General features: G+C 47.7%; 2 protein-coding genes across 5 annotated transcripts in view; one reads left to right on the forward strand and one right to left on the reverse strand.

Moving 5' to 3' along the window:
- The first annotated feature begins 3,825 nt into the window (after positions 1 to 3,825).
- On the forward strand, positions 3,826 to 14,790 carry PIK3IP1 (phosphoinositide-3-kinase interacting protein 1). Its single transcript, XM_032311056.1, has 6 exons — positions 3,826 to 4,016; positions 4,976 to 5,092; positions 5,182 to 5,301; positions 6,238 to 6,438; positions 6,536 to 6,614; positions 13,099 to 14,790. Exons 1-6 carry the CDS (start codon positions 3,932 to 3,934, stop codon positions 13,301 to 13,303), a joined length of 807 nt encoding a protein of 268 aa, XP_032166947.1. The 5' UTR covers positions 3,826 to 3,931; the 3' UTR covers positions 13,304 to 14,790.
- Positions 14,791 to 15,896: 1,106 nt separating this feature from the next.
- The window catches only part of LIMK2 (LIM domain kinase 2), a 59,377-nt gene continuing 51,571 nt past the window's right edge, over positions 15,897 to 23,702 (reverse strand). For all 4 annotated transcript variants that reach the window (XM_032311051.1, XM_032311054.1, XM_032311052.1 and 1 more), the window contains 5 exons: positions 22,864 to 22,929; positions 21,769 to 21,943; positions 20,990 to 21,045; positions 19,819 to 19,976; positions 15,897 to 17,727 (listed from right to left, as the gene is read on the reverse strand). In XM_032311051.1, coding sequence (XP_032166942.1) covers positions 17,583 to 17,727; positions 19,819 to 19,976; positions 20,990 to 21,045; positions 21,769 to 21,943; positions 22,864 to 22,929 — 600 coding nt within the window. In that variant the 3' untranslated portion in view covers positions 15,897 to 17,582. The remainder of the gene's footprint in view (positions 17,728 to 19,818; positions 19,977 to 20,989; positions 21,046 to 21,768; positions 21,944 to 22,863; positions 22,930 to 23,702) is intronic.

Below are 23,702 nucleotides of genomic sequence, written 5' to 3' on the forward strand. Positions count from 1 at the left end.
CCTTAACTATTTGGCATAAGGCTTCTCTTGCTTTAAATGTCAGCACTAAAACGCATACTAGGTGTTGATAAATTTTAAAAACTGCAGCTCTGGTTTCCTGAGATTGAAGAATATTACATTCCCTTCCCAAAGAGGCATCACTGTAGCTTATTGGGTTAATTTACCTTAAATATCAACAGCTTAGTCTTATAAGCCAACTTAGTTTATATAGTCTCTAGTGTTATCCCCGCAACACTGAAGACTGTGTTTTCTTCAGTGTGAAAACCCATGTTTTCTAAGACTGGCCTCTAAGTAAAAATTGACTCTCATTCAGAAATTTACTATTCCCTTTATTTTTCAAAACCAGTTATGTGATATTCCCACGTTCTCTGCTTTTGTGGCTCCTCATTTCCTCAGTGTAGAAGGTCTTGTTTCCGAAGGTAACCTATGATCCACAAGCCTTCCTGGCTGTTTTATTGTTTACCCTTAAAAAATTACCATCCTCTATAGGCTTATTAGACCCTTTATGTTTGTGTGGTACTCTGCTTTCCCCCTTTATCTCAAACATTTATTAAATACTTAACTGTGTATCATTGAAGGCCATATTTTCAAAGAAAATGGGCTTGGGGTTTAGATATTGGAATATTATTTCCTTAACAAGCTTCATAAAGTCATCCTCTGCTCGGTTTGCAATTATACACCCAAGTATCTTTCAACAAAATCTCAGTAGCTACTTCTACAGCACATTATATGGAGAGAGTAGCTGGAGCCAACTCATTAGATCTTACTCCAAAGATTTTTACCAACATGTTAGCCCTTTTTTGCTGACAAAAAAGATTCTCAAGACTTATTAGAGCTCTTCCACTAACATTCCCTGTTATCCAAATGAACTGCCCATCTTTCTTGGGAAATGTTCTGGAGGTTATTTCCTGAATTAACAGTATGGCTCTGTCTTTCTGGATCAGTAATGATTTAATATAAAACTGAGAATCAAACATCCCTGAAATATTTAGCAAAATATGAATATTATATTTCACAATGTTGTCTTCAACGATATACACAACCCAAAATGAGTATATGAGTAGTGCTGTATCATATTGTTATTGTAGTACTATTTCTGGGAGAAATATGGAATTTGGAGTAACTACAGGCCATGAAATATGGCCATATTGCACCAATACATGAGGAAAGTTCAAAACTAGATCATAAGAAAAAGACCAAAGCATCTTCAGTGATGATGAAAGGCACATCTCTGAACTAAATCTGATTTCCCTGAGGAAGGAATAAGTACTGAACTTATTATAATAGAATACGAAAAAAAAAAAAAAGAATACGCCTTTTAAGGACTGAGAAACCAGTCTGTCATTCTAGAAAAAAAATCAAATCATGCAGATAAATGTCTTACCGGCGAGAAAAAGCAGAGATGACTAAGCTGAAAAAAATCTCCTCTAGCCTGTCTTATATCGTTTCTAGGTAGTGCTGTTCCTGATAAGACACATGGCACAAAATATGGTTTCTCTGTATATCAAGGTAAGTTACTGAAGATAGCAGTTTTCTGAATAGAAACCTTAGATAAAAGCAACAGGTAATGCAGTTTGAGATCCTGAGGAAGAAATACTGGCACCCCTACATGGGCTCAATAGATAATCTGAAAATAGTACAAATGCCGGCCCGTGTATAGCCTGTCTCTATTATAATCAGAGGGGAGAGTGTTATAATCTGGCAGAAGTAGCCCTTCAGAGTCTGCAGAGCATTTCATCAGGTAACTGAACACTCACTGCATACACAGGCAATAGATTAGATGCTGAGGAATCAATCCAAAAGAACTCCCTGCTACTCTGAAATTAAAAACTGCATTTTCATTTTCTCAAGCCTATATATTTTATGTAATGAAACAGGATGTACATTATACTTCTCTTGCAATGATGTAAGAGGATTTAGGATCCTCAAGGAAAATCGTGCAAAGAGCCCTTCTCCTCCAGCCTTCTGCCTATAGAAATATCCTACAGATTCCCTGAAAAATAATGTAAGCTTTCTTTAGCAAATGAAATACACCCTGTTATTCTCTCCCTGACCATTTCACTTTGTTTTTCGTGACACTTAAGACCACCTGACACTTTACGTACTTATCACTTATCCTTCCCAACTAGAATACAAGCTCCGTAAGGGCTGAGGTTTCAAGTATTTTGTTCACAGATATGTTCTCAGTATCTGGAACTGTATCTAGTATGTAGTAAGTTCTCAAAAAAATTACAAAATTTATAAGTGTTTTTAAAAGACCCCTGAATAATATATTGGAATTATTAAATCCTGGGCGCCTGGGTGGCTCAGTGGGTTAAGCCGCTGCCTTTGGCTCAGGTCATGATTTCAGGGTCCTGGGATCGAGTCCCGCATCGGGCTCTCTGCTCAGCAGGGCGCCTGCTTCCTCCTCTCTCTCTCTGCCTGCCTCTCTGCCTACTTGTAATCTCTCTCTGTCAAATAAATAAATAAAATCTTTAAAAAAAAAAAAAGAATTATTAACTCCTAAAATTTTGGCATACCTGTGTGTATGTATATGTGATTAAGTTTATAGATTCTGTGTAATATTCAGCATAGGTCAAGTCAGGAGTCAGAAAATCAGAAGCTTGTGTGGGGAAACAGAAGCACGACTGTAAAAACAAAGCAACACGTCTTATTAAATGGACTGAGGGAATCAAACACAGTCAGCAAACTTCTATAAAAGTAAACTAAATTTATCTCTGTCCTTTCCATATCTGAAATCTGACTGTAGTAAATTCAAATTTACTTCAGATTGGTTGGATTGACATTAGCTTTCTTCCTTGATAAAGCTTTTGAAAGTTAGTGAAGTTTTTTTCCTTCTCCCTAAATTACTGCCTAAATTATGCTGTAAAGATACAAGCCCTCAGATCGAAACAGTTTCCTATTTCTATTTTGAGATTTGCCTGAGTCACAACGTAGTCTTGGAGAATCACTCTGCTCTGTCTCTCCATTTACTGAGACTGCCTGGGAACTCAAACTGTCAGCCAAACAGGAAGAGGACCCTTCTGCCTAACTCCAAAAGGCCTAAGTCATATGAATGTGGTGAGGTTTAATGATGGATATAAATCACTGTGAATGGACTTCCCACAGGGTGGATGAAAAAAGTCAAACATTTGACTTAACTTCCTCTATATGAATTCAGGCCTGTAGAAAAGGTACACTATTAAATACAGCCGAGCGAATGTCCCAATGTTTGTATAACATGTGTTTTCAACTAAAGAGACCCCTTCTGTATTCCTACTATATATGACACCCCCCCCCAAACCCAAATATAAGCAATGTAAAGTGACTGATCTTATCTTGGCAAAGTTATACTGTTTAAAAAAAAAAAAAAAAGTCAGTGTTCATAAAGATGTATAAGCCACAAAGGCCCTTTTTCTTTTTTCAGAAATGGATAAAAAGTGTTCCTTCCACCTGGATTCTCTTATTTGAGCCCTATGTGGTCTTGAGTTCCTCCTGCTTGTGTAGTTAGCATGTCCTAAGTTGTTCTGCCTTTGTGACTATAATTTCAAACCTTCTTCCCCACAACAAAGCCTTTTGACAGAGTTACTCTTTCTGTACTCACACAAATGGAAACAGAAGAGATGAAAAGCCCTGGGGATGCAGTAGGTATAGGTCTCAAATTGATCCTCTGCTAAGTACAACCTGAACTCTGCCCCTCTCTTGTCTGGGTGGAGTTCCTTTCTGGGCTTAGTGATCTTGCATGGCATAGGAGGCTTAGGACCCAGGGGGCGCCTTTCAGCCGAAAAACACCTCGCTGCAGCAAGCTAGCTGGGAAGCTCCCAGTTCTACAGAGAGGCTGTTTACCAGAAGAGCAAAACAAGGGCAGGTCTGACTGCAAGGCTGGGACTGGGAGGCAGAGCCGACGCCAAGGCGACCCCGGTTGGACACTGGTTGGTCAATCACCCGCAAGATGAAGGAGGTGAGGATGCTCTTGGCCTGGGTGCAAACATTCCTCATCAGCAACATGCTCCTAGCAGAAGCCTATGGATCTGGAGGTGAGGTTACAATCTTTCCTTCCTGCAGCAACTTAATGAAGTAGAAAGGGTAAAGCAGTTTCCCAAGCATGGCGAGGCTAGACAGGAAGATCACTGGAAATGAAGCTTTTAGCTGGTTTCTCTTATTCCAAGAAGGCTTCTCCAACTCCCCCCCCCCCCCCTTTTTTTTGCTCTTCTTTTTCCTCCTTTCCCTGTCAGGGATTGCAGCTCCATATTTGCCATTAAGAACAAAAGCAAGTAGCCACTTTCTCTCCTTCTCCTTGCCTGTGGCTCATGAATGCATGGAGTTTGGGATTCATCTCCCCTACTCCCTAAGTCCTGCTCTTTTCATGGTACGGTTAGGGCACAGGCCCGCCTTTCCCATGCTCTCCTGCTGGGGAGAGTGGGAGTTTGGAGTCACATCCAAGCAGCGATGAGGTAGGTTCCCTCCAGTTTGAGGCTCTCTTTTGCCTGACTGAATCAAGGCTTTTGTAGAATTCTCTTGGGAGGGAGTGTTGCCAGTGCTAGTGTGGCCATATCCGTGAAAGGAATACCCCAGTTTATGTAATGTGGAATTACAACTCAGGGATCAATTTCAGGTCCGGCCACCCACCGACTCAAAACTCCCAACATCTCCAGAAAGGTACTCGAACCCAAGCCTCTCCTGCACACTCCTCCAAAGTGGCCACAAGTTCCAGAATAACAACCCCTTGCACTTGTGCAGTGCTTTCCGCCTTTCAAAAAGCAAAGCAAAGCTAACATGCTCTGACCGCTGAGTGAGGGCCGGGCACCAAAGAGGCGCTTTAGATGCGCTTTCTCTTCCTTCTTTTTCGGGACTCACAACAACCCATCAACCAAGGCAGCAGGGGTTTTCCACATGAGGTCAGGGAGGCCCAGCGGGGCCTGTGGTCGCCCAGGCAGGGTAGGCCCGGCTCCACTGCCGGTCACTCAGTGTCTGGTGGGGCTCCTCTTCCTCACAGACTGCTTCTGGGACAACGGCCACCTGTACCGGGCGGACCAGCCCTCCCCAGCACCCGGCGTGCTCTGCCTCAACTGGCTGCAGGCGCAGAGCGGCCTGGCGTCTGCCCCCGAGTGGGGTGAGTGTCCGCCGGGGGTGGCGGGCGGGCGGCGGCGGGCGCGGTCTGGGTCCTGGCCCCGTCTCATGGCGCCTTCTCTACCCTCCCAGACGCTGGCAACCACAGCTACTGCCGGAATCCGGACCAGGACCCGCTAGGGCCCTGGTGCTACGTCAGCGGCAACGCCGGTGCTCCCGAGAAGCGGCCTTGCGAGGACCTGCGCTGCCCAGGTACCCGCCCGGACTCCGAGGACCAGGGGACCCCCGAAACCCCCACGCCCTGAAAGGCCTGGGAGCGGCCGTTACACCCGCCGCGCACGTGCGTCCGCGCGTCGCCGGCCGGCCCCGCCCCGCCCCCGCGCCGTCCGATTGGCCAGGGCTGTCTCCAGGCCTCAGGGCCTAAAGCCCATTGGCCGCTGCCCCCTCTCGGAGTGAGCTCATCCTCCGCGAGCGCCTTGTAAACAACCGTGGGAGGCGAGGCCCCACTTCTTGGCCGCGCTCTCCCTCTTTGGTGCGCAGCCTCCGGGAGCTCACCGGGCTTGACTCCCAGCCCCACACCCTTGGCGAGTCTCTCAGTGTGTAGTGGTCCTTTGTGGAGCGTCTGCTGTGTGTTAGGCGCTCTACTCGCAACGCCGCTGGAAAGAAGGTGTTTGCGGGGATCTGAGCCTCAGAGAAGTTCAGCGACATATGGAAGGAAATGGCAGGGTCCAGATTTGAATCTGAAGTTTCTTAGATTCCAGAGCGAAGGCTGGTTGCTCCTGAGGCGGCTAGACCGTTCTCTGAAATTAGATTAAATGGGGTGTGTAACGCATATAACATAGTGATTGGTAAACAATGTGGATTCATGGATTGTTTCCTAGCGCAGAGGGAGACCCCTTTGAGAAGACGGCAAACTGAGCTGGGCCTTGAAAGACAGCAAGGATTTGAACAAAGATTAAAGAAAGAGAGGCTGTTTCTTAGTCCTTCCTCTCACATTTGCCTTGTCCCAGCTGTAGTGTGGCCCCCTTAGACCTGATCTCGCTCCTGGGGTAAGGATGGATTTCAGTGTGTGTAGGCATCCTAAGGTGAAATCCTTTCCCCTTACATCCCCCAACACTCCAGGCCAGTTTCAGGTGTGAAATTCACTCAGGCCACTCTAATGAGACATATTTTACACTTCACCTCCAGAGACCACTTCCCTGTCCCCTCCAACCTCCACAACAGAAACTGAGGAGGCGTCTGAAGTGCCAAGTGGAGAGGAGGTGCAGTTGTTCGCTCCTGCCAACGCCCTGCCTGCCCGGAGTGAGGCAGCAGCCGTGCAGCCAGTGATTGGGATCAGCCAGCGGGTGCGGGTGAACTCCAAGGAGAAAAAAGACCTGGGAACCCTCGGTATGATTGTCCCAAACCCTCCTGTGCCAATCATCAAGAAATATTTTCTGATCGTCTGGGGTGAAGCTAATGGGACCTTGTGCCCTCTCCTTGGCAGGCTATGTGCTGGGCATTACCATGATGGTGATCATCATTGCCATTGGAGCTGGCATCGTCTTGGGCTATACCTACAAGAGGTCAGTAGCTTCTCTTCTGGGCTCTCTGAGAGGAGGGGAAGAAGGTGAATAAAGCCAAATCCACCTTCTTAGTGGCATACATGCCCCAAAAGGAACTGAAGTTTGAAAGAGGAAAACTAGCTTAAGATGTATAGAATTGGTTCTAGTCTTTAGCAGGTGACCTTGGACAAACCTTTTCCTTGGGGGCCTCTACTCCTCACCAAAAAGCCTTGTCAGGTAGGAGCTCTGGTTTCCCACTTTATAGATGAGAAAGCTTTCATCAGAGAGGTGAATTGACTTGTTCACGGTTGCAGTGCCTGGGAGTGGCAGAACCAAGATTCAAACCCAGCTCTTTTGATACCAGATTCTCTACTGTCTAACCCAAATGCCTGGTATGAAGTGAGTGGTGCTGCAGAAATCAGGCTGAACACTCATTGTAGGGTCCCAGAGGTTGATTTCTTTCTTTCTGTGACAAAATTCTACCAGAGGGGCACCTGGGCACCTGGGCGGCTCGGTTGGTTAAGCCTCCAACTTGATTTCAGCTCAGGTCATGATCTCAGGGTTGTGAGATTGAGCTCTATGTTGGGCTCCATCACACTGGGTGTGGAGCCTGTTAAGATTCTTTCCACCCCTCCCCGTTTTAAAAAATACATAAAAATAAAATAAAATCATACTAGAAAATGTTCCTAGCCACTCCTTTTGCAGTTGGGGCTTGAATATCCTAGACCCTAAGTGGGATCTCCTTCAGAACAGGAGGAAAAAAATGAGTTGGAGGACATAGAACCTGTTTGCTATTCATCACCAGATATGAGAAAGCCAGAGAGGTTCCTGGGAAACTCAGGGACCTGACCTGTGGCTGAAACAACAGGAGGAGAAATGCTCATTTTGAGAGGCTCTCTGAAATATCCTATGGAAAAGGCTCTCAACGTCCATAGTGGGTGCATGGTGATAAGTCAGAGTTGCATTCATTTTTACAGCATTAGGAAAATTATTTGCCAGTCTGGGCAATATCAGGAGGTTTGACTTCTAGCCCTGAGTGCTTGTGATATTTCTCTTCTGTGGTCTGAGAAGGCTTTCTGAAAGGGAAGTGACATGGTACCCTGCATTTTCTAGTGGTAAGAGCTATGACTGAGCTTATAGCCCTGGTGGGTCACCCAGCATTAAATAAACCTAGCGTGTCCTTAGGGACTGTATAGTTACCCTCCTCATTTTACAGATGAAGAAGGGGAAGTGTTGGCTAACAATAGTGGCAAAAGTGAACATTTGCCATATGCCAGGCCCTGCTTCAAGCAATTTGCATGCTTTAACTCAGTTCTTACAATCACCTTTATGAGGCAAATGCTGTTATTATCCCCAGTTTACACATTAGGAAACAGACAAGAGAGGTTATGTACCTTGCGTGAGGTCACACACCTAGCATTTGGTGGAGCCAAGTCTTAAGTCTTGCCACAAACTATCTGTGTGATTTTGGACAAGTTGCTTCCGTTTCCTACTGCAGAGCTTAGCTCAACGTGTAGCACATAGTAAGTGGTCAGTAAGTGATAGCTGTTTTTTCTTTTCTGTAAAATGTGAGTCTTGTACTAGCACTCTCTGAGCCCTGGTTCCTTCTCTAGTTTTCTATGATTTAGGAACCAGGGGTTCAGAGAGAATCAAGTATTGACGTAAGAGGCTCTCCTGAGGCTATTGCCCTTAGTGGAATGGTTAACAGGAAGGTCCAGGGACACCTGCTTGTTCATTTTAGCAAGTTAGAGAAAATGATGTGGTAGCCCTGGCCTGCAGTTCATAATCAGACCCAAACTTGTTGGCTGAGTTGAGTCCTTGAAATATTTCCTCCTTCCTCAGCCATTGGATAGCAGTTGGCTCTTCTCCAATCTTGTGACAGTTTCCAGGTGCTTGAACTGACTAAATGTTCTTCATTCTGAGCTCAGCTCTCATGCCCAGTAAGGAATCCAGGCCTTTTTTCTTCTAAATTTGCTCTCTAGGTTGTCACAGGACTGCCCCGAGGCCTAGAATTTACTGTCCTGTAAACTCAGGGCAAGGCACCAAGTCACCAGACTCCCTGTCACTAACCACCGGACCACCCCTTTCCTCAGCAAAAGTGCCCTGAGAACAGACTGTAACAGGAAACCACATGTGGGCTAGAGCAAGCTCTCAGCTCCCATCTCTCTCCAAAGTCAGAGAACAGTGTGTCCTGGAAAGAGCTGTTGAGTGTAGGTTCTGCTGTTCCTCTAAACTTCAGTTTCTTGATTGTTGAATGGGGATATATCCCCCTCCATACACCCATACCCACCCACCCAAGATTATCATAAGTATTAAATATAAGCAGAACACCAGTCAGGTTAGATAATCATAATAGCGGCCAGCATTTATTGCATGCTTTCTAAATAAATAGAACCTTACTGAATGTAAGGTTCTCTGATGATCTATTTCAGGCCTCATGACCATACTTACAAGGCTCACTTTTTTTTTTTTTTTAAGATTTTTATTTATTTAACACACACAGAGAGATCACAAGTAGGCAGAGAGGCAGGCAGAGAGAGAGGGGGAAGCAGGCTCCCCATCAAGTAGAGAGCCCAACGCGGTGCTCCATCCCAGGACCCTGAGACCATGACCTGAGCTAAAGGCAGAGGCTCAACCCTCTGAGCCACCCAGGCACCCCACAAGGCTCACTTTTTACACCGTTTAACAGTAAGCTGCTGAGACCCAGAAGAGTTAAGTGCCATGTCTAAGCTACATAGCCAGTTAAGATGTGTCCAAGGATTATCAGTATCTCCCCAAAGCCCAGCAAGTCTCAGCAGCGTCATGCAAATTTGCTTTGAAATTGCAAAGTATAGTAGGAAAAATGGAAACTGAAAAAAACAGCTGGGTCTAGAAGTCAAAAGAACCACGATGTAGTTTTGGAACTGCTGCCTATTCTGGGTGCGACACTGGACAAGTAATTTACCTTCTCTGGTTTCCTCAGAGTTTCCTCATCTGTAAAAAGTGTAAAGGCAGGAGGTCAGATGTGATGATCCTCTGAGTTCTAATGTTTCCTAAAAAGACAATATTACTTGCTGGTGGCTACGGACAGTACTGGGTTCAAATCCCAGCTCTGCTATTTGCTTAAATAAATGATTTAACCTCTTTGCACCTGCCTTCCCATCTCTGAAACAGGGATCCTAATAGATACCATTTGGTTTGTTGTGAGGATGAAATTAGACAGTGTAGTTGGGCATAGGGTTTGTGTGCATAGATTTAGCTACTTTGAGGAACTTTTCCTGAGCAGCAGTATGGCACAGCACTACTTCCAACTGGGAAAATAGTGAAAGAATAATTGGAAGAAACCTATGTTGCATGAAGGAAGTCTGGGGTGTTTCCATCACCCCAAAGAGGAGTCAGAGGCAGGCAGCAGCTGCATTCACGCCAGCTGACTCTGGCCAGCCGAGCTCCTGATCATAGCTCTGTTGTAGTCATAGATAGAATTACTGTAACCCTTGAACTTTGCAAAGGACCAGGAGGCTAATGGGATGGAGCTTTCCCCTGGCTGGGAAGGACAAGCAGGAAGCAGGCTTCCTCTCAGGGGAGTAGGGCCGCAGGTGGGGGTGGGTGAAGGCTCAGCCTGTCTTTGTCATGGTTGTCTAGGCTACAGGGTTCAGCCAGCCAGTCTGCAGCTCCCTGTCCCTGCCCCAAGAGCGGTTTCTGTGCTATCCGGAGGGAGCAGGGAGCGTTTATTTTCTGATAAAAAGGCAAGGGAAAAACTGTAAGTCAACACTACTCCACCCCCTTAGGAGAGGAGCTGAGTCAGTGAATAAGCCTTTTGTTCCTTCTTGGCTGCCAGACAACAGCCTGGCTGCCCACCCCCTCCCCCCCACCAAGGCAGTAGGAAGGGACTGAGCTGCTTGATGGTCAATACAGCAGGCCTGGTGGTCTCTCTTGGATCTTGACAGGAGCTAGGGACAGGCTCTGCATCTCAGACTCCTAAGCACCATTAACAGGAGGCCTGTGGGGTTGGGTGTGTTTTGAGGCTTCTAAATGAATGAGACTATAATCCAGATAAATCCCAGTACCTCCTTCCTTTACCCTTGGCTGTTCCTCCAGTCCTGTTCTCCTCCATTAGTATGAATTGATATATTGTCCCCTAAAGACTTATGATGCAGCCTGACCATTATCAATAGCTGGCCACAGCCAGGTGCTTGGTAAAGAAGGTAGCTGAGGAAAGCAGGACAACTCCAAAGCCTTAGTTTCTTTATCTATAAAATGTGGATAATATTATCTTGCAAAATTGGTGTGGAAGTACACCAATTTTACTATGTAAAGTACATGGCATCCAGTAGGTGCGTAGGTAGCTCTTTTCATCTTGGATAATGGGAAGATCATTTCCTGGCACCTTACTAGGTAGTGGATGTATGAGTTCTCACTTTCCTTCTTCCTCCAGCCCCTTAGATTCTGAAATTCAGGCCTCAGCAAAGGACACTTGCATACTCCTCTGCTTTTGTTAATTGCCTTTTGGCCTTCTACTGGCTTGGGGTTCCCTTAATAAAATTAAATCCAGACCTTCCAAGTTTTTCCTTACTTGGGCAACCTTGAAGAATCTGGCTTTTTGTTTTATTATGGAAGGAGGTATTTCCTTCTGTGGTGGCAGCTGTAATTGATGAGCAGAGGGCAAAGTGAATCTTAAGCTGAGTGGGCATACACTTGGGCCAGACAGCCATCTTCCCATGTCCCTCCATTTCCTTTCGGGGTGCTCTGGGAATTATTTTGCTGCAGGAGTTGGTGGTATCCAGTCAGAGGCTAATGATGAGGATGGGGTAAGTGCCTCAGGCTTGCATATGCAGATACTCAGTCACCCAGGGTGACTCAGGGAGATGAGCTCACAAATTTGCCTTCTGCGACCTTACAATGAAAAAATAGGCAATCAGAGCACATCTCATGTGAGGAATCTTACATGTCAGGGACCCTGAAGGTTATCAAGCCCAAGTCCTTGTTTTGCAAATGATAAAATTAAGGTCCAGAAAGAAGGGGAGCTGCTGAGGTCACATAAACAATAATTGCCTTGGCTGGTCAGTAGGAGTTTCCTTGGGAAACAGATTAAGATAACATGGCTTGGTGAGTCACTCATATTCAGGGCAAATCATAACCTCTGTGAGTTCTGCTGTTTTCAGAATGCATTCTCTTTCATTATCTTATTTTGAGACAGATATTGTCCCATATCACAGATGAAGAAACCAAGGCTCAGCAAGGCTAAGTGTTTTGCCAGGTGTCACTCAGCCAAGGCTGAGCTGGTATTAGAATGCAATAGAATTGGTTGATTTACAGATAGTTCTGAGGCACCTGTGCAGACTCCACCCCCTCCCGGTCCTGCTGTTTTCTCAATATCCCTCAGTCTCTAGAAACTTGTCATTGTACCTCATATGATGGATGTGTAATCCATCTGCTCTCCCTGAGGTCATCCATCAGCTGCCTGTTTCAAAGCCTCTTTGGGGTGGGCTCCTTCTAGGAAGATTTCCTCTGACAGTTGAGCCCATGTGTCTAGTTGTGACTTCAGAGTATGCTGATTTGGGTCCTGAGTATTGGTTCTGGTGTGTAGTGTGCTAGGCACTCACCAAATTCTTTGGCCTGGAACAGGCATGGTCCAGGCCAGTGGGAAGGACCCTACGTGTGCAGCCAGAAGACTAGGTTTGAGTCCCTGTGCCACCATTTCTTTGGGATGATCCTGATTAGATCAGAACTTCCCTGAGTATCAGCTGGAGTCGAACAGACTTGGGTTTGAGCCCATTAGGTTATTGGAGAGTTCCTTCACTTCTTTGAACTACTTCTTCATCTCTAAAATGAATAATAAGACCTAATTGCTGGGGTTCAGCCAAGAATGAAGTGAGATAATGTACACAAAGTTCTTAGCATGGAGTGAGCACTCCCATTTGAATAAAATGGGCAATGCCATGGTCTGATTGGGTCACTGAGCACCATGAGAATTCAAAGGTGTGTGAACATGGAGGGATCCGATAGTCACTGTTTCATTGTCTCCTATTGACCTGAACAGCCTTTAGTCCCTTTTGCCCCCTGCATGGGCTGGGGACAGTCCTTGTTTCCAGCCAGTGCTCACATCTTCCTTGAACTTTAGAATAAGAGAGCTGTCTTGGAATAGGTCAGTTTTCTGCACAACTTTATGAGTTAGGACTGAGATGGTTCACTGAGATGGTTCTCTGGGTCTCTTGGAGCCTTTGGCCGAAAGAACAAAACTGTATCTTGCTTTCAGTCTCTCCCCTCTACACTATCTTCACTGAGCCTGTCTGCAGCTGTGTGAGGTTCATGCTACTATACACCAGTTTTACAGATGAGGAAGCAGAGACCACAGGTGTAGGAGCTTCTTGTTAAGGCAGTGTGGCAGAATGGAAATCTCAGATATCAGCCACCGATTTGCTCTGACTATGCTTAGCCCTTGCCTCTTCCTGGGTGCAGCAATGCTATTTAATGAGCAAAGCCACTCGGGAGGCACAGCCTGAATGCTTCTTTCTTTTCCTGCCAGGGGGAAGGACCTGAAAGAGCAGCATGACCAGCAGGTGTGTGAGAGGGAGATGCAGCGAATTACCCTGCCCTTGTCTGCTTTCACCAACCCTACCTGTGAGATCGTGGATGAGAAGACTATTGTGGTCCACACCAACCAGACTCCAGTGGACCTTCAGGAGGGCAGCGCTCCCCTCATGGGTCAGGCGGGCACTCCTGGGGCCTGAGCCACCAGTAATGGGCAGGAACCCAGGCAGATACTGGTACAGGACAGCCTACCCTCCTACAGTTGGGAGGAGCTACACTTTCTGTTGTGGTTAAAACCGACCCTCAACCTTTTTTTTTTTTTTTTTTTAAATTCTAAAACAGAAGCAGGTGTTGTGCTAGGCAGGGTCTTACCAGTATTCCTCCTCCATCCCTTGGAGCAGGATTTTGCCTATGGATGGAGACAGCAGCAGCCCACACAGCAGTGCTGCTGACAAGGGCTTCCAAACATTGCCTGTGCCCTGGAACTGAACCAGGGACAGACAAGGAGCTCCCCCAGGCTCCTCTGTGCTTTATTATCTAAGATGGCCTCAGTCTCCGCCCTTCCATTTGTTCTCTGTGGGCTTGAGTGGCGCATACTGTTATCCATAGTTCAGGTCAAGTGGGTCAAGAGGTAGTATTTAAAAAATATATTTAGTTTTTAAAATAGTTGGGATGTAACTCCCAACTGACCTCCGAGAACCAGAAATGAGTTCATACAGAAGTCAAAACTGTGGGTTGAGAACGGGATCTAGGCTGGGGGGTCCTGGGGGTGCTCCAGCTTGTTGGTGGTGATGTGCCTTGATAACCGTGGGCTGGCCCCAGGCCCAGGGACTCTTTCTATTTCAAAAAGAAGGGAAGGGATTCAGAATCACATTGAACATTCCACTTGGGAAGAGGGCAGAAAAGGATCCGCGGCTGCTTTAGGCCACAGGACCTGAGGGGGACCTGGGGTACCCTAGACAGTCTCTGTTCAGGGTGGATAATGACCTCTTCATTTTTCAGGGGTAAGACAACAGCTAACTAACCTATGGGAATTACACTGTGGGGCCTTGTGAGCTGCTTCTGCTTCTTAACTCAAAAACTAAGCTCAGAGTTTGCAGGTGGCTCTCTGGCCACTAGGCCAGTGCATTCCTCTGGGGTAGTAGAGCTAGGGTCACAACCGCTAACTCCTAAACAATCAGAACCATTGGAAGGGACCTTAGGGTTCCTCAAGTCTTTGGACACAGGGGCCCATAGAGGGAAAGTAATGCTCAAGGTCATAGAGCAAGCTGCTGGCATGGCCAAGAGGAGAGTTAACATTTCTCCACAGCACTGTGCTGCCCTGAGCCAATGGCTCAGCAGGGCCTCCAAGCCCTGATGTCACACTTGGAGGCCTTAGCAGTGCTCCCTATCCAGTGCTTCCTTCCCAGAGCCCTTCCACTGCCCCACATGGAGAGGAGGGTCAGTAGGGACCATTCTCTTCAGCAGACTATTTCTGGGAGTGGTTTGCTGAGGGGACCTGGGCCTCATGGGTCCCTTGGTGTTAGTGATGCTGAAGAGAACAGTACATTACTGGTTTCTACTTTTCTATAAAAGCATTTTCTCTGTGTACATGTTTTATATACCTCATTCTGATACCTGCATATACAGTGCAGGAGATTGCTCTGCATTTGACTTGTATAAATTAAAAAACAAACAAAAAAACCCCAGAACTCTGTATCGCCAAGTTTTCATGGGGTGCCAGGACACTCCTCTTATAAGGTGGCTGGGTTTTGGTTACCTTGTCCACACCTGTGTGGCAAGTGCTGTATGTCTATCATTAACCCTGGCCCTGTAACAGGGAGGCGGCAACTGAGTGGTGGGTAACTGCTGCCCCTGCGTTATCACTAGGAATCATTCAGGTTGAAGCTGTAGGAAAAGATGGGTGTGCTGGCTTCCCCACAGGTGATTTTGGTCACTGCAAATCTCCCACCTCAGCATTCTTCCCAAGGTGGAGTTAATTAAAATGAACATCCAGGCAGCCCTTAGCAGGGGCTGGAGACAGAAGTATTGGATGGTGGTGCTGCAGCAGCCAAAGAGGGGGATGGTCCTTGGGCTGCAGGGAGCAGCTTTAGCTTAGAGGAAGGCCCCTGTGGGGTTAACTCCTAGGGCTCCAGAAGAAGCTACCAATAGAAGTTGTTGGACTTTCAGCATGAGATTTCAGCAACATGTTCTCTACGTCTTGGAACACCCAGGGTGATCTCTGCCCATGCCTAGGTATTGCTTATACTTCTACAAACAAGGGATACCCTAGATTATCAGTTTAGCCAGAAACCAGGTTCTGTCCTTAAATTGAACTCCCCAAGCTTTGTGAGAAATCACCTTCGGGTTATATGGATTTATACTGTGCCCAGGATCCTACTGGCCAGATATTATCCTGTCCAGTGCTCCATATCTCCCATGTGCAGAAGCAAGGCAGGTCTTCTCTCAATCAATTGAAGGGAAACACAAGGGGTGGAGGTGACTTGCATTCATTTCTTCCCTTTACGAAGGTGGCACCCAGCCCTGCAGAGAGGATATCCAGGTTTATAGGAGTATACGTGCATCAGAGGGTGGAAGTGCTGTCCCCAAACGAAGGACTGGGTTGCCTTGTTCCTTGGAGCAGATTGGTGTCTATATAAATGGGAGTCGGAGGTGGGGTGGGGCATGAGAAGTCCCCGTGCTGTGAGGAGTCAAGCAGGCGCCTTGAAAGTGGCCAGCAGACCACCCCACCCCGGCATGTATCCTCCTGCTGAGTCAGGCCCCAAGTCAATTTTTCATTCTCAGTAACATCACTTATGTTAACTGCTTAATTTATTTGGTCTGCTCAATGGCCCACCATGGGCCCACCATTCCCATGCTTGCTGGGGACAGCTGAGATACAACCAGCTGACTTAGGGTTGCTCAGAGCCAGGACTCAACCCTACAGCAAGCTTGCACACTCCACACATAAGTATGGTCTATAAAGCAGGTAAACTCTGTCCAAAGAGGACATCTAATCCCACAACTTATCAGGTCTATGTACAGTATTTTCACATATCACCCAACAGATAAAGCAACAAAAACAGTATTAACATCAACCACTCTCCTGGATCACTCCCCCCCCCATGACCTCCCCCTATCTCCCCAAAAAACACAACCACCACACATTGCAATAATATCCCAAACCCATTCCCAATTTGTTAAATATGGTGCAAGCTCACAGATACACAGGAGGCAGCAAATTTTTAAGGGCCCATGAAGTTCTGGGAGCCAATGTAGAGCATGCCTCCAGCGCTTTTGAGTGCCCATAGCTGTGCCAGGAAGCTGCAGCCAGGAGCTACAAGGAGCTAGTGAGCTGGGACAACCAGCAAGGGAGGTAGAAGCCAGAAAGCCCAGCTCAGGGAGCAACCTTCCCCAGCATCCCAGCTCCACTCTGCCACCACCTCTTCCTGCCCAAGTTGCTGCCTGGACCAGGCATGGTGAAGGGGGAGCAATGGCTGCCACAAGGGAAGGGCTGAGATTGCTGAGACAGCCATTCTCTTGGCTCATATGCTGGGCCTGTGGCAAGCCACACAATCCTCCAGAACCCACCCAGGACTAAGCTAATGGTTCTGGGCACTGAGGTGCCCACCAGGGAATGAATGACAGCAGCCAGAGTATGGGCTTTCTAAAGGGCAGGGCCCCTTTCTCTCCAGGCCCCCGTCTCTTGCTGCATTTGTGAGTGAGTGCTTGTTGCAGGTAGAGAGGCCCAGGAGCTCTCAGCTAGCCTCTAGCAGTACAGTTTGACAGCGTGAGGAGGAAGCTCCCCATCACACTGATGTGGCCCCTAGGCCTGGGAGATGAGCAAACTAGCCCTTCCCTGACTTCTGGCCAGTTCCACCACAAATGAAGGGACTCTTCAAAACCTGACGCCTCAAACCCTATCCCAGAGGGTGGGTGGATGGGACACAGAGTGGAAGGGGAGGGGTAGCACCACTGTCATTTCACATCCTCGGACAGCCGCCTGGCCACCAGCCTTTCTCTTGTCCACACTCCCACTTGAAGTCCTCCTGTACTCAGCTCGACTAGAGACTTCAGAGCCCACAGGCAGGTTCACCCTGGAATCCTGCCCAGCAGGTCCAGGTCATGCTGATTAGTGTAAGGAAGAGCCTCCTGGAATCCCAATGCCAGGGAGGTCCCAAGTGGTCACAAGTAACAGATTCCTCCTGGCCCATGGGCCACGCTTTTTTTTTTTTTTTTTGCTTTTTTTTTTCTTTTTCTTCTTCACAGCTTTCAGGCGAGTGTTGATCTACAGACAGTAACCAGGCCCCCAAACCTTGATGTGTTTTCCTGGTGCTGCACCCGCTCGCCTCCTGGGGAGGTAGTAGGGAGGGCTTGTTCTGTTTCTAAACAAGCCGCCAATCCACAGGAAGCCTGGGTGACCCTGCCCACAGCAGGGATGGGGCGCAGAGGGGGCAATGGTGGATGCAGAACGCCCCCCTGCAGGGGGCTGGGCCAGGGCTAGGTGGGTGAGTCCCGGGTCAGGCCGTACTGCATGCTCACAGTGTGGTCCAGCTCTTCCAGCTCTGCAGGCAGCGGGATGCCCAGCTCTCCCAGGTACAGGCAGAGAGCCTCAAAGGAGTCCTCCAGTTTTGAGAATGCTGGTCTATTTAAAAAAAAAAAAAAGAGGGGGGGTGAGTTGGAGGCAGGTGAGACAAGGGCAGGGCCACAGGATACTGTGTAAGGCCTGCAGCTCAACCACTTCCTAGTTGTGTGACCTTGGGCAAACCCCTTAACCTTGTGCCTCTGCAGGAAGCGGGGAAGTTACATAACTTGACAGCTACTGTGTAGGGCTGCTGTGAAGATGAGCGATAGCACTGTGACAAGGCTGGCCTCGCTACAAGGGGTAGCTTAAAAAAAGAAAGTCCAGGGGGAAAAAAGCTCATCTCATGTCTTGGAGAAAATGCAATCATCAAAGATGGAATTGGACTAAGTGCCTTTTTAAAGATTCTTTCCAGTCCTCAGACTGTTTCCACATCAATGGATCTGCTTAGGAAGGGACGTTTCATACTCAGCAGCTCTTCCCAAGGGGAAAACAAACAGCAGGCTCCCAGTGCTGTGGAAACAGCTTAGCTGGCCTGGAACCCTAAGCCAGCTCAGGCTTACTCCTCCACCTCCTCCATGTTTTTGTTTAACCATCTTGTCACCTTCTCAGCAAGGCCCACTCTCACCACTGTATATAAAATTACAATTCATACTCTACACATCCCTCTTTCTTCAGTTCTGCTCTTTTTTCCATACCATTTGTCACTTCCTAATATTCAGTGAAGGATATTCTACCTATTGCTTATCATCTCTCCTCGTGAGAATGTGAGTTCCAGGAGGACAGGACCATGTCGAGCTAGGGTAGGCACTCATTCTGAGTGAATTAAACATGGACGATTAAAATGACTAGGAAGGAATGTTAGCAAACAAATACTATGTAGCTTCACATTTTCTCCTCATGCTCTTACTCTGGTATTATTATTGAAGGACTGCAGTCCTTTGGCCCATGAGGGAACAAAATGCAGAACCTCTCACCAGCAAATTCCAACTCTAACATGGGCCTTTGGAAACCATTTTAAAATAAAGGCTATGTACCAACTGGTTATCTTGAGGGGATGGAACAGGAGAGTGAGGAGAGCTGAGGGGCATGATAGTTATATAATCACAGAAAATGTGTACTTCCTGTGCTATATATTTTAGTCATATAGGAATTTTTTTTGAAGATTTACTTATTTAAATAATCTCTATGCCCAAAGTGGGCTCGAACTCATAACCCTAAGATCAAGAATTAGATGGTTCACTCACTGAGCCAGCCAGGTGCCCCTTGAAATTGTTTAAAAGAAAGGGTTTTTGAGAGCAGGGAAAAAAAGGCATAGATTTTAGTTGTGTAATGCCGAAACTTGGAAAGAACTGGGGTAGTGCTGACAATAATGAAAACCATTACCTGAGATGAATAAAAGTCATTTAAAAAATTTTCTTTAGGGGCGCCTGGGTGGCTCAGTGGTTTAGGCCTCTGCCTTCGGCTCAGGTCATGATCTCAGGGTCCTGGGATCGAGCCCCGCATCGGGATCTCTGCTTAGCGGGGAACCTGCTTCCCCCTCTCTCTCTGCCTGCCTCTCCACCTACTTGTGATCTCTATCAAATAAATAAATAAATAAAAATCTTTAAAAAAAAAAAATTTTGTTTTCTTTAAAGGAGATGATTAGCTGAATGCATAAAGACATTCACTGCAGTACTACCTATTATAAGGAAAAACTGATAAAAAACCCGAGTATCTACATTATGTATATTGTAATATGTTCGGACAGTCTCTTGAACTGAAGTTCACGTAGTCGAAAAAAAAAATGATAAACAGGAAGACTGGGTAGTGGAAAATGCAGGGCAAAATATAAAACTTTTCTTTATTTGAGAGTATAACTACATGTATTTGGACATAGATGAAAAACACTTATTCTGTGAATTTTCTTCTGTTACAATTTGTTTTCATGGCTGTGTCTGTGTTATATCTAGGTCACTCATGGCTATGCCCTTGTCCCCCTCACCACCCCACTGGGCATGTCAGAGGTGTTAGGGCGGCTTCAGCGGTTGACGGCCGCATCCTTGAGCTCAAAGCTTTTGCCACCTCTGCACCTGGCAAGGGCTTGGGGATGGCCAAGGCTGGGGCAACCATCCCAGGTCTGTGTGAGCTGGCAGAAAGGGGCAGGATACCAACCTGCTCTCGGGCTCCAGTTTGCAGCAGATGGCAGCCAGGGGGAAGAAGGCTGGGGGGCAGTCTGTGGGGACAAACTTCTCCCAGAAGAGCTTCACGTTGAGGCCAAAGTCCAGTGTTCGGGGCAGGCAGTCAGGATCTGCATACACCTGCCCGATGATCTGCAGATGAGAAGATGGCTGGTCAGGAATGGACTGTGGTGGGTGCGGTCACAGGGGAGTGGGATACTAGTGTATGGACAGGAAGGATGGGTAGAAGAGGGAGATAAAAACCAAGATTAGAGAACTGTCCCCCATGCCCAATTGTCACTAATTCAGACTCTTCTCTCAACTCAGAATCTGGTTACTGAGGAGGGTTTAGAAGAGGCTTCATTGTAGTAGAAGCAAGAGGTTTCAAATTGGAGAGGCAGTTACACACATCCCACTCTGTCCTGCTGTGTCCCCTCATGTCTATGTCCCTGTCAGAGTTCAGGCTCTGGGAAGTAAGGTCCTGGGTCAGATTCACGTCTGCAACCTTTCAGTGGCAGCCTTGTGCTTTGCACACAATAAATGTTCAACTGACTTCTATTAAAGAAAATAATTTTTAAAAAAACCCTCCTTCATTATTCCAACTGTCCCTTGTCTCCTCTCACCATTTGTAGGAATTACAGAAGACTCTGAACATACGTGCTTGGCTGTTTCCAGACACACTGAGCTAAGCTCCTAATGGCAGCGATCTTTCCAAGACTCACTGTGTCCACCCTTAGTGCTCAGTACTGTGCTAGACACGCTGGCACTTGTTGCAGTGGCTACTTCCACTTGTGGGGCTGAGGACCAAGGCACTACTAGGACCCAGGGAAGGGAGACCAAAGGGAAAGGTTACATCTGGACCAAGAGCTAGTCGGACAACTGTTAAGGACCCTCTCATCTGCCCCTTACTGGCTGTGGGACTAAGCAAGTCCCTGCCCCTTTCTGAGCCTGTCTCCTCACCTGAAAAAACCCTGCCCAATCCTTCTCATGGGACCAAGGATTCCAGTGTGTCAAGAGATGTGTGATAAACTGTACAACCCTACACCAATTGTGCGGATTTTATGGTGGAAATGCTCATCATGAGGCGCGGCAGTCCCAGTACTAAGGCAGGGCAGAACTACTAGGCCTGCTGCCTCAGGCCTGGCCTCTGTGCTGGCTGAACTCACCTCGCAGAGAACGATCCCAAAAGAGAAGACATCCACCGTCTCATCATAGCTCTTTCCTGGGGGAACACAGGAGAGCAGGCTGTTAGGTTTAGTCTCTTACCCACTCTGTACTGAGTCTGGGGCAAAACCAGGCCACAGCCAAGAACCAGGGCTAGAACAGGCTCCGCTGGGATGCTGTAAAGGCTGTTCAGGACAAAGTGCCCTCTGAATATTGTCTTTCCTCAGCCCTGCGTGGGCTGCCTCAGAGTCTTATAAAACACACTGCCCAAAATGAAACTGCATGGGACAGTGAAAGAGAACTGGATCGGGGTTGACCTGCACTCTGTCATTAGCTAGTTGTATGTTCCTGTGCAAGCCACTAAACTTCTCTCGGCCTCTGACTCCATAAAACTGTTGAATCAGGCCATTTCTGAGGCCTCACACCCCGGTTCAGTTCAAGAATTCCAGCCCCAGAAATCTCTGGTTGGTTTGAACATTGTCCACAAGGGGGCACCATACTTCAGCTCTCAGCAGGGTGAAGGAAAAGGCAAAATCTCTGGCAATCAACACCCTGAGTTCTCAGCTACCCCTGGGGCACAAAAGTCAGTCGGATCTCACCCTAGGTCCAGGAGATCAGGGAGAAAGGAGATAATGAGATCCAGTCTGGCAAGGGATAAATCATCTAGCTATCAGCTGTGGGTACCTGGCCTTATACTTCACAGGCCTCCCCTGAACACCCAGGACTCTGATCCAAGATGTGGACCCCAAACTCCCCTCCATTGTCCAGTGTCAGGACTCACCGTTCAGCATCTCAGGGGCCATCCAGTAGGGGTTTCCCACCACTGTATAGCGCTTCTTGCGGTCATTCTTACGCAAGGTGCGTTTCTTGGTGGTGGCCTTCTCCACTGGGGGCTTTTTCCTCTCCTCAACTATGAGCCGTGACAGCCCAAAGTCTGCCACCACCACGGTCTTGTCCTGGTAGGACAAGGCCAGGTAAGGGCTTGGTGAGGACATTCCCAAGAGAAGTCATTGAGAAAGGGAGAAAAGGTATGTAGTAAAGGGGAGTCACAGCTAAAGATCTCTCTCGCTGACAAGGCTTAGTTATTTGTTTTCTAACAATCTGCTCTGTGTAACAGATTCCCCAGACCTTGGGGTGTTCACAGCAGATATCCTGGAGCCTGTAGGGGTAAGGCTCTGGGATCTGGAAAATGGAACTCAGGGGCAGAAATCTGTTGTTCCCCAACAGATTTAAGGCCTGGCTAGAACCTGGATAAGACAGAAAAAGGTAAGGTGAAGAAGTCAGTGGGGGAACTTGGGGGGAGATAAGTTCTTCAAATAGCTCCAGGGCAGTCATGCAGAAATGGGTTAAGATTATTTAGTATGGACCCAGACGGACATCCAGCCAGGGCCAGTTACTGGACACCCAGGGAACTAGACTGCAAGCTAACAGGAGAAAAGACTTGCTAACAACCACAGCTGATGGGTGGTGGGGAAAAATGCTGGCCTCAAACTGGCCACTGTATATTTACCAGCTCTGTGGCTTCAGAGTGAGGCTTCGAGGTGCCACAGCTATAGAACAGGGTGTGTAGGGAGCTGCATTACAGAACTACCATGGGGTGGAACCAGGAAAAACAACAGGGCATTATATACAGTTAAGGAACTTCTGGAACTCCTTCTGACCAAAGGATTTCAAAGCCTGCTACTGGGAGGAGGTATAACTGTGTTGGCATCTATTTGAGAGCCCCAGAAGACAGAGGAGAGCATCAGGTGCAGCAGGAAGGGCAAGACAGGAGCCCTAGGTGACAACTTAGGTCAAAGCACAAGGGGACAGTAAGTCTCCTCTGTGACACGGCAAGAGGGCTGGCCCCAGGGAGACTCAGGGTGGTGGGACATACCAGCTTGATAAGGCAGTTGTGTGAGTTCAGATCCCGGTGGATGATACACATGGAGTGCAAATAGGCCTGGAACAGAAGTACCAGCTGAGGCCAATGGCCAGTAATTGAAGCAGTTGCAGACACCGCAACTGGGGGCTGCTCTTCTCCCAGGCCATCCCTACTCAGCTTCAGAACCCAACCTGGACCCTAGGGCGAGGGCCTCCTGTAGTCACTCCCTTGTTCCAACACCAAGAGAAAGCCAAAGGCTGCCTGGGCTTCCTCTCTCTTCCTGCTACCACCTTCTGACCATCCTTTGTTCACTGACCCCAACCCAGTGGCTGCTCTAGACCCTCACAGCTCCCTCCTAAAGTCCCCAACTCTATGGGCCCTGGCTCCTGCATGCTCCCAGCCCCTCTAACCACCTGAAGTGAGTGCCCTCAGATGCACTGCTCCTAGGCCCCCTCACTGCCATCCTCACCCCAATCTCTGGCTTCAGCTGCCCTGGATCCTTCCGGCCTGTCATAGGGGAAGCAGTGACTTCCCCCTGTTAGCTGGTTCTGTATTCCTAACATTCTCCTTCCCTGAGTCTCAGCACGCTCCTTGCTCTTCCCTGTCTACACTTTAACTTCTTCCTCTTCCTACCCCAATGTTTTCATGCAAATCTCTGCTATTCCACTCCCGGCCCCCACAACATCCAGGCCTCCACTCCTGGCTCTTGTTACTCTGCAGCCACTTCCTTTTCTTTCTCTTCCCGTCCCCACAGAATGTGGAAGGAGCTACCTACACCACCCCTTCCAGTCCCTTACAATACTGCTTCCATTCCAGAGGTTCCTGGCTCTGATCACATACCCAGGGAGCAC

This window comes from Mustela erminea, chromosome 13 (assembly GCF_009829155.1).
Source record: "Mustela erminea isolate mMusErm1 chromosome 13, mMusErm1.Pri, whole genome shotgun sequence".
NCBI lineage: Eukaryota > Metazoa > Chordata > Mammalia > Carnivora > Mustelidae > Mustela > Mustela erminea.

What these genes read in the sequence shown, in the direction of transcription:
- PIK3IP1 (XM_032311056.1), top strand. Translation starts at nt 3,932, where the DNA reads ATGAAGGAGGTGAGGATGCTCTTGGCCTGGGTGCAAACATTCCTCATC. An exon ending in AGAAGCCTATGGATCTGGAG is followed by an intron (nt 4,017 to 4,975) that starts GTGAGGTTACAA and finishes TCTTCCTCACAG; the next exon opens with ACTGCTTCTGGGACAACGGC. An exon ending in TTGGGCTATACCTACAAGAG is followed by an intron (nt 6,615 to 13,098) that starts GTCAGTAGCTTC and finishes TTTTCCTGCCAG; the next exon opens with GGGGAAGGACCTGAAAGAGC.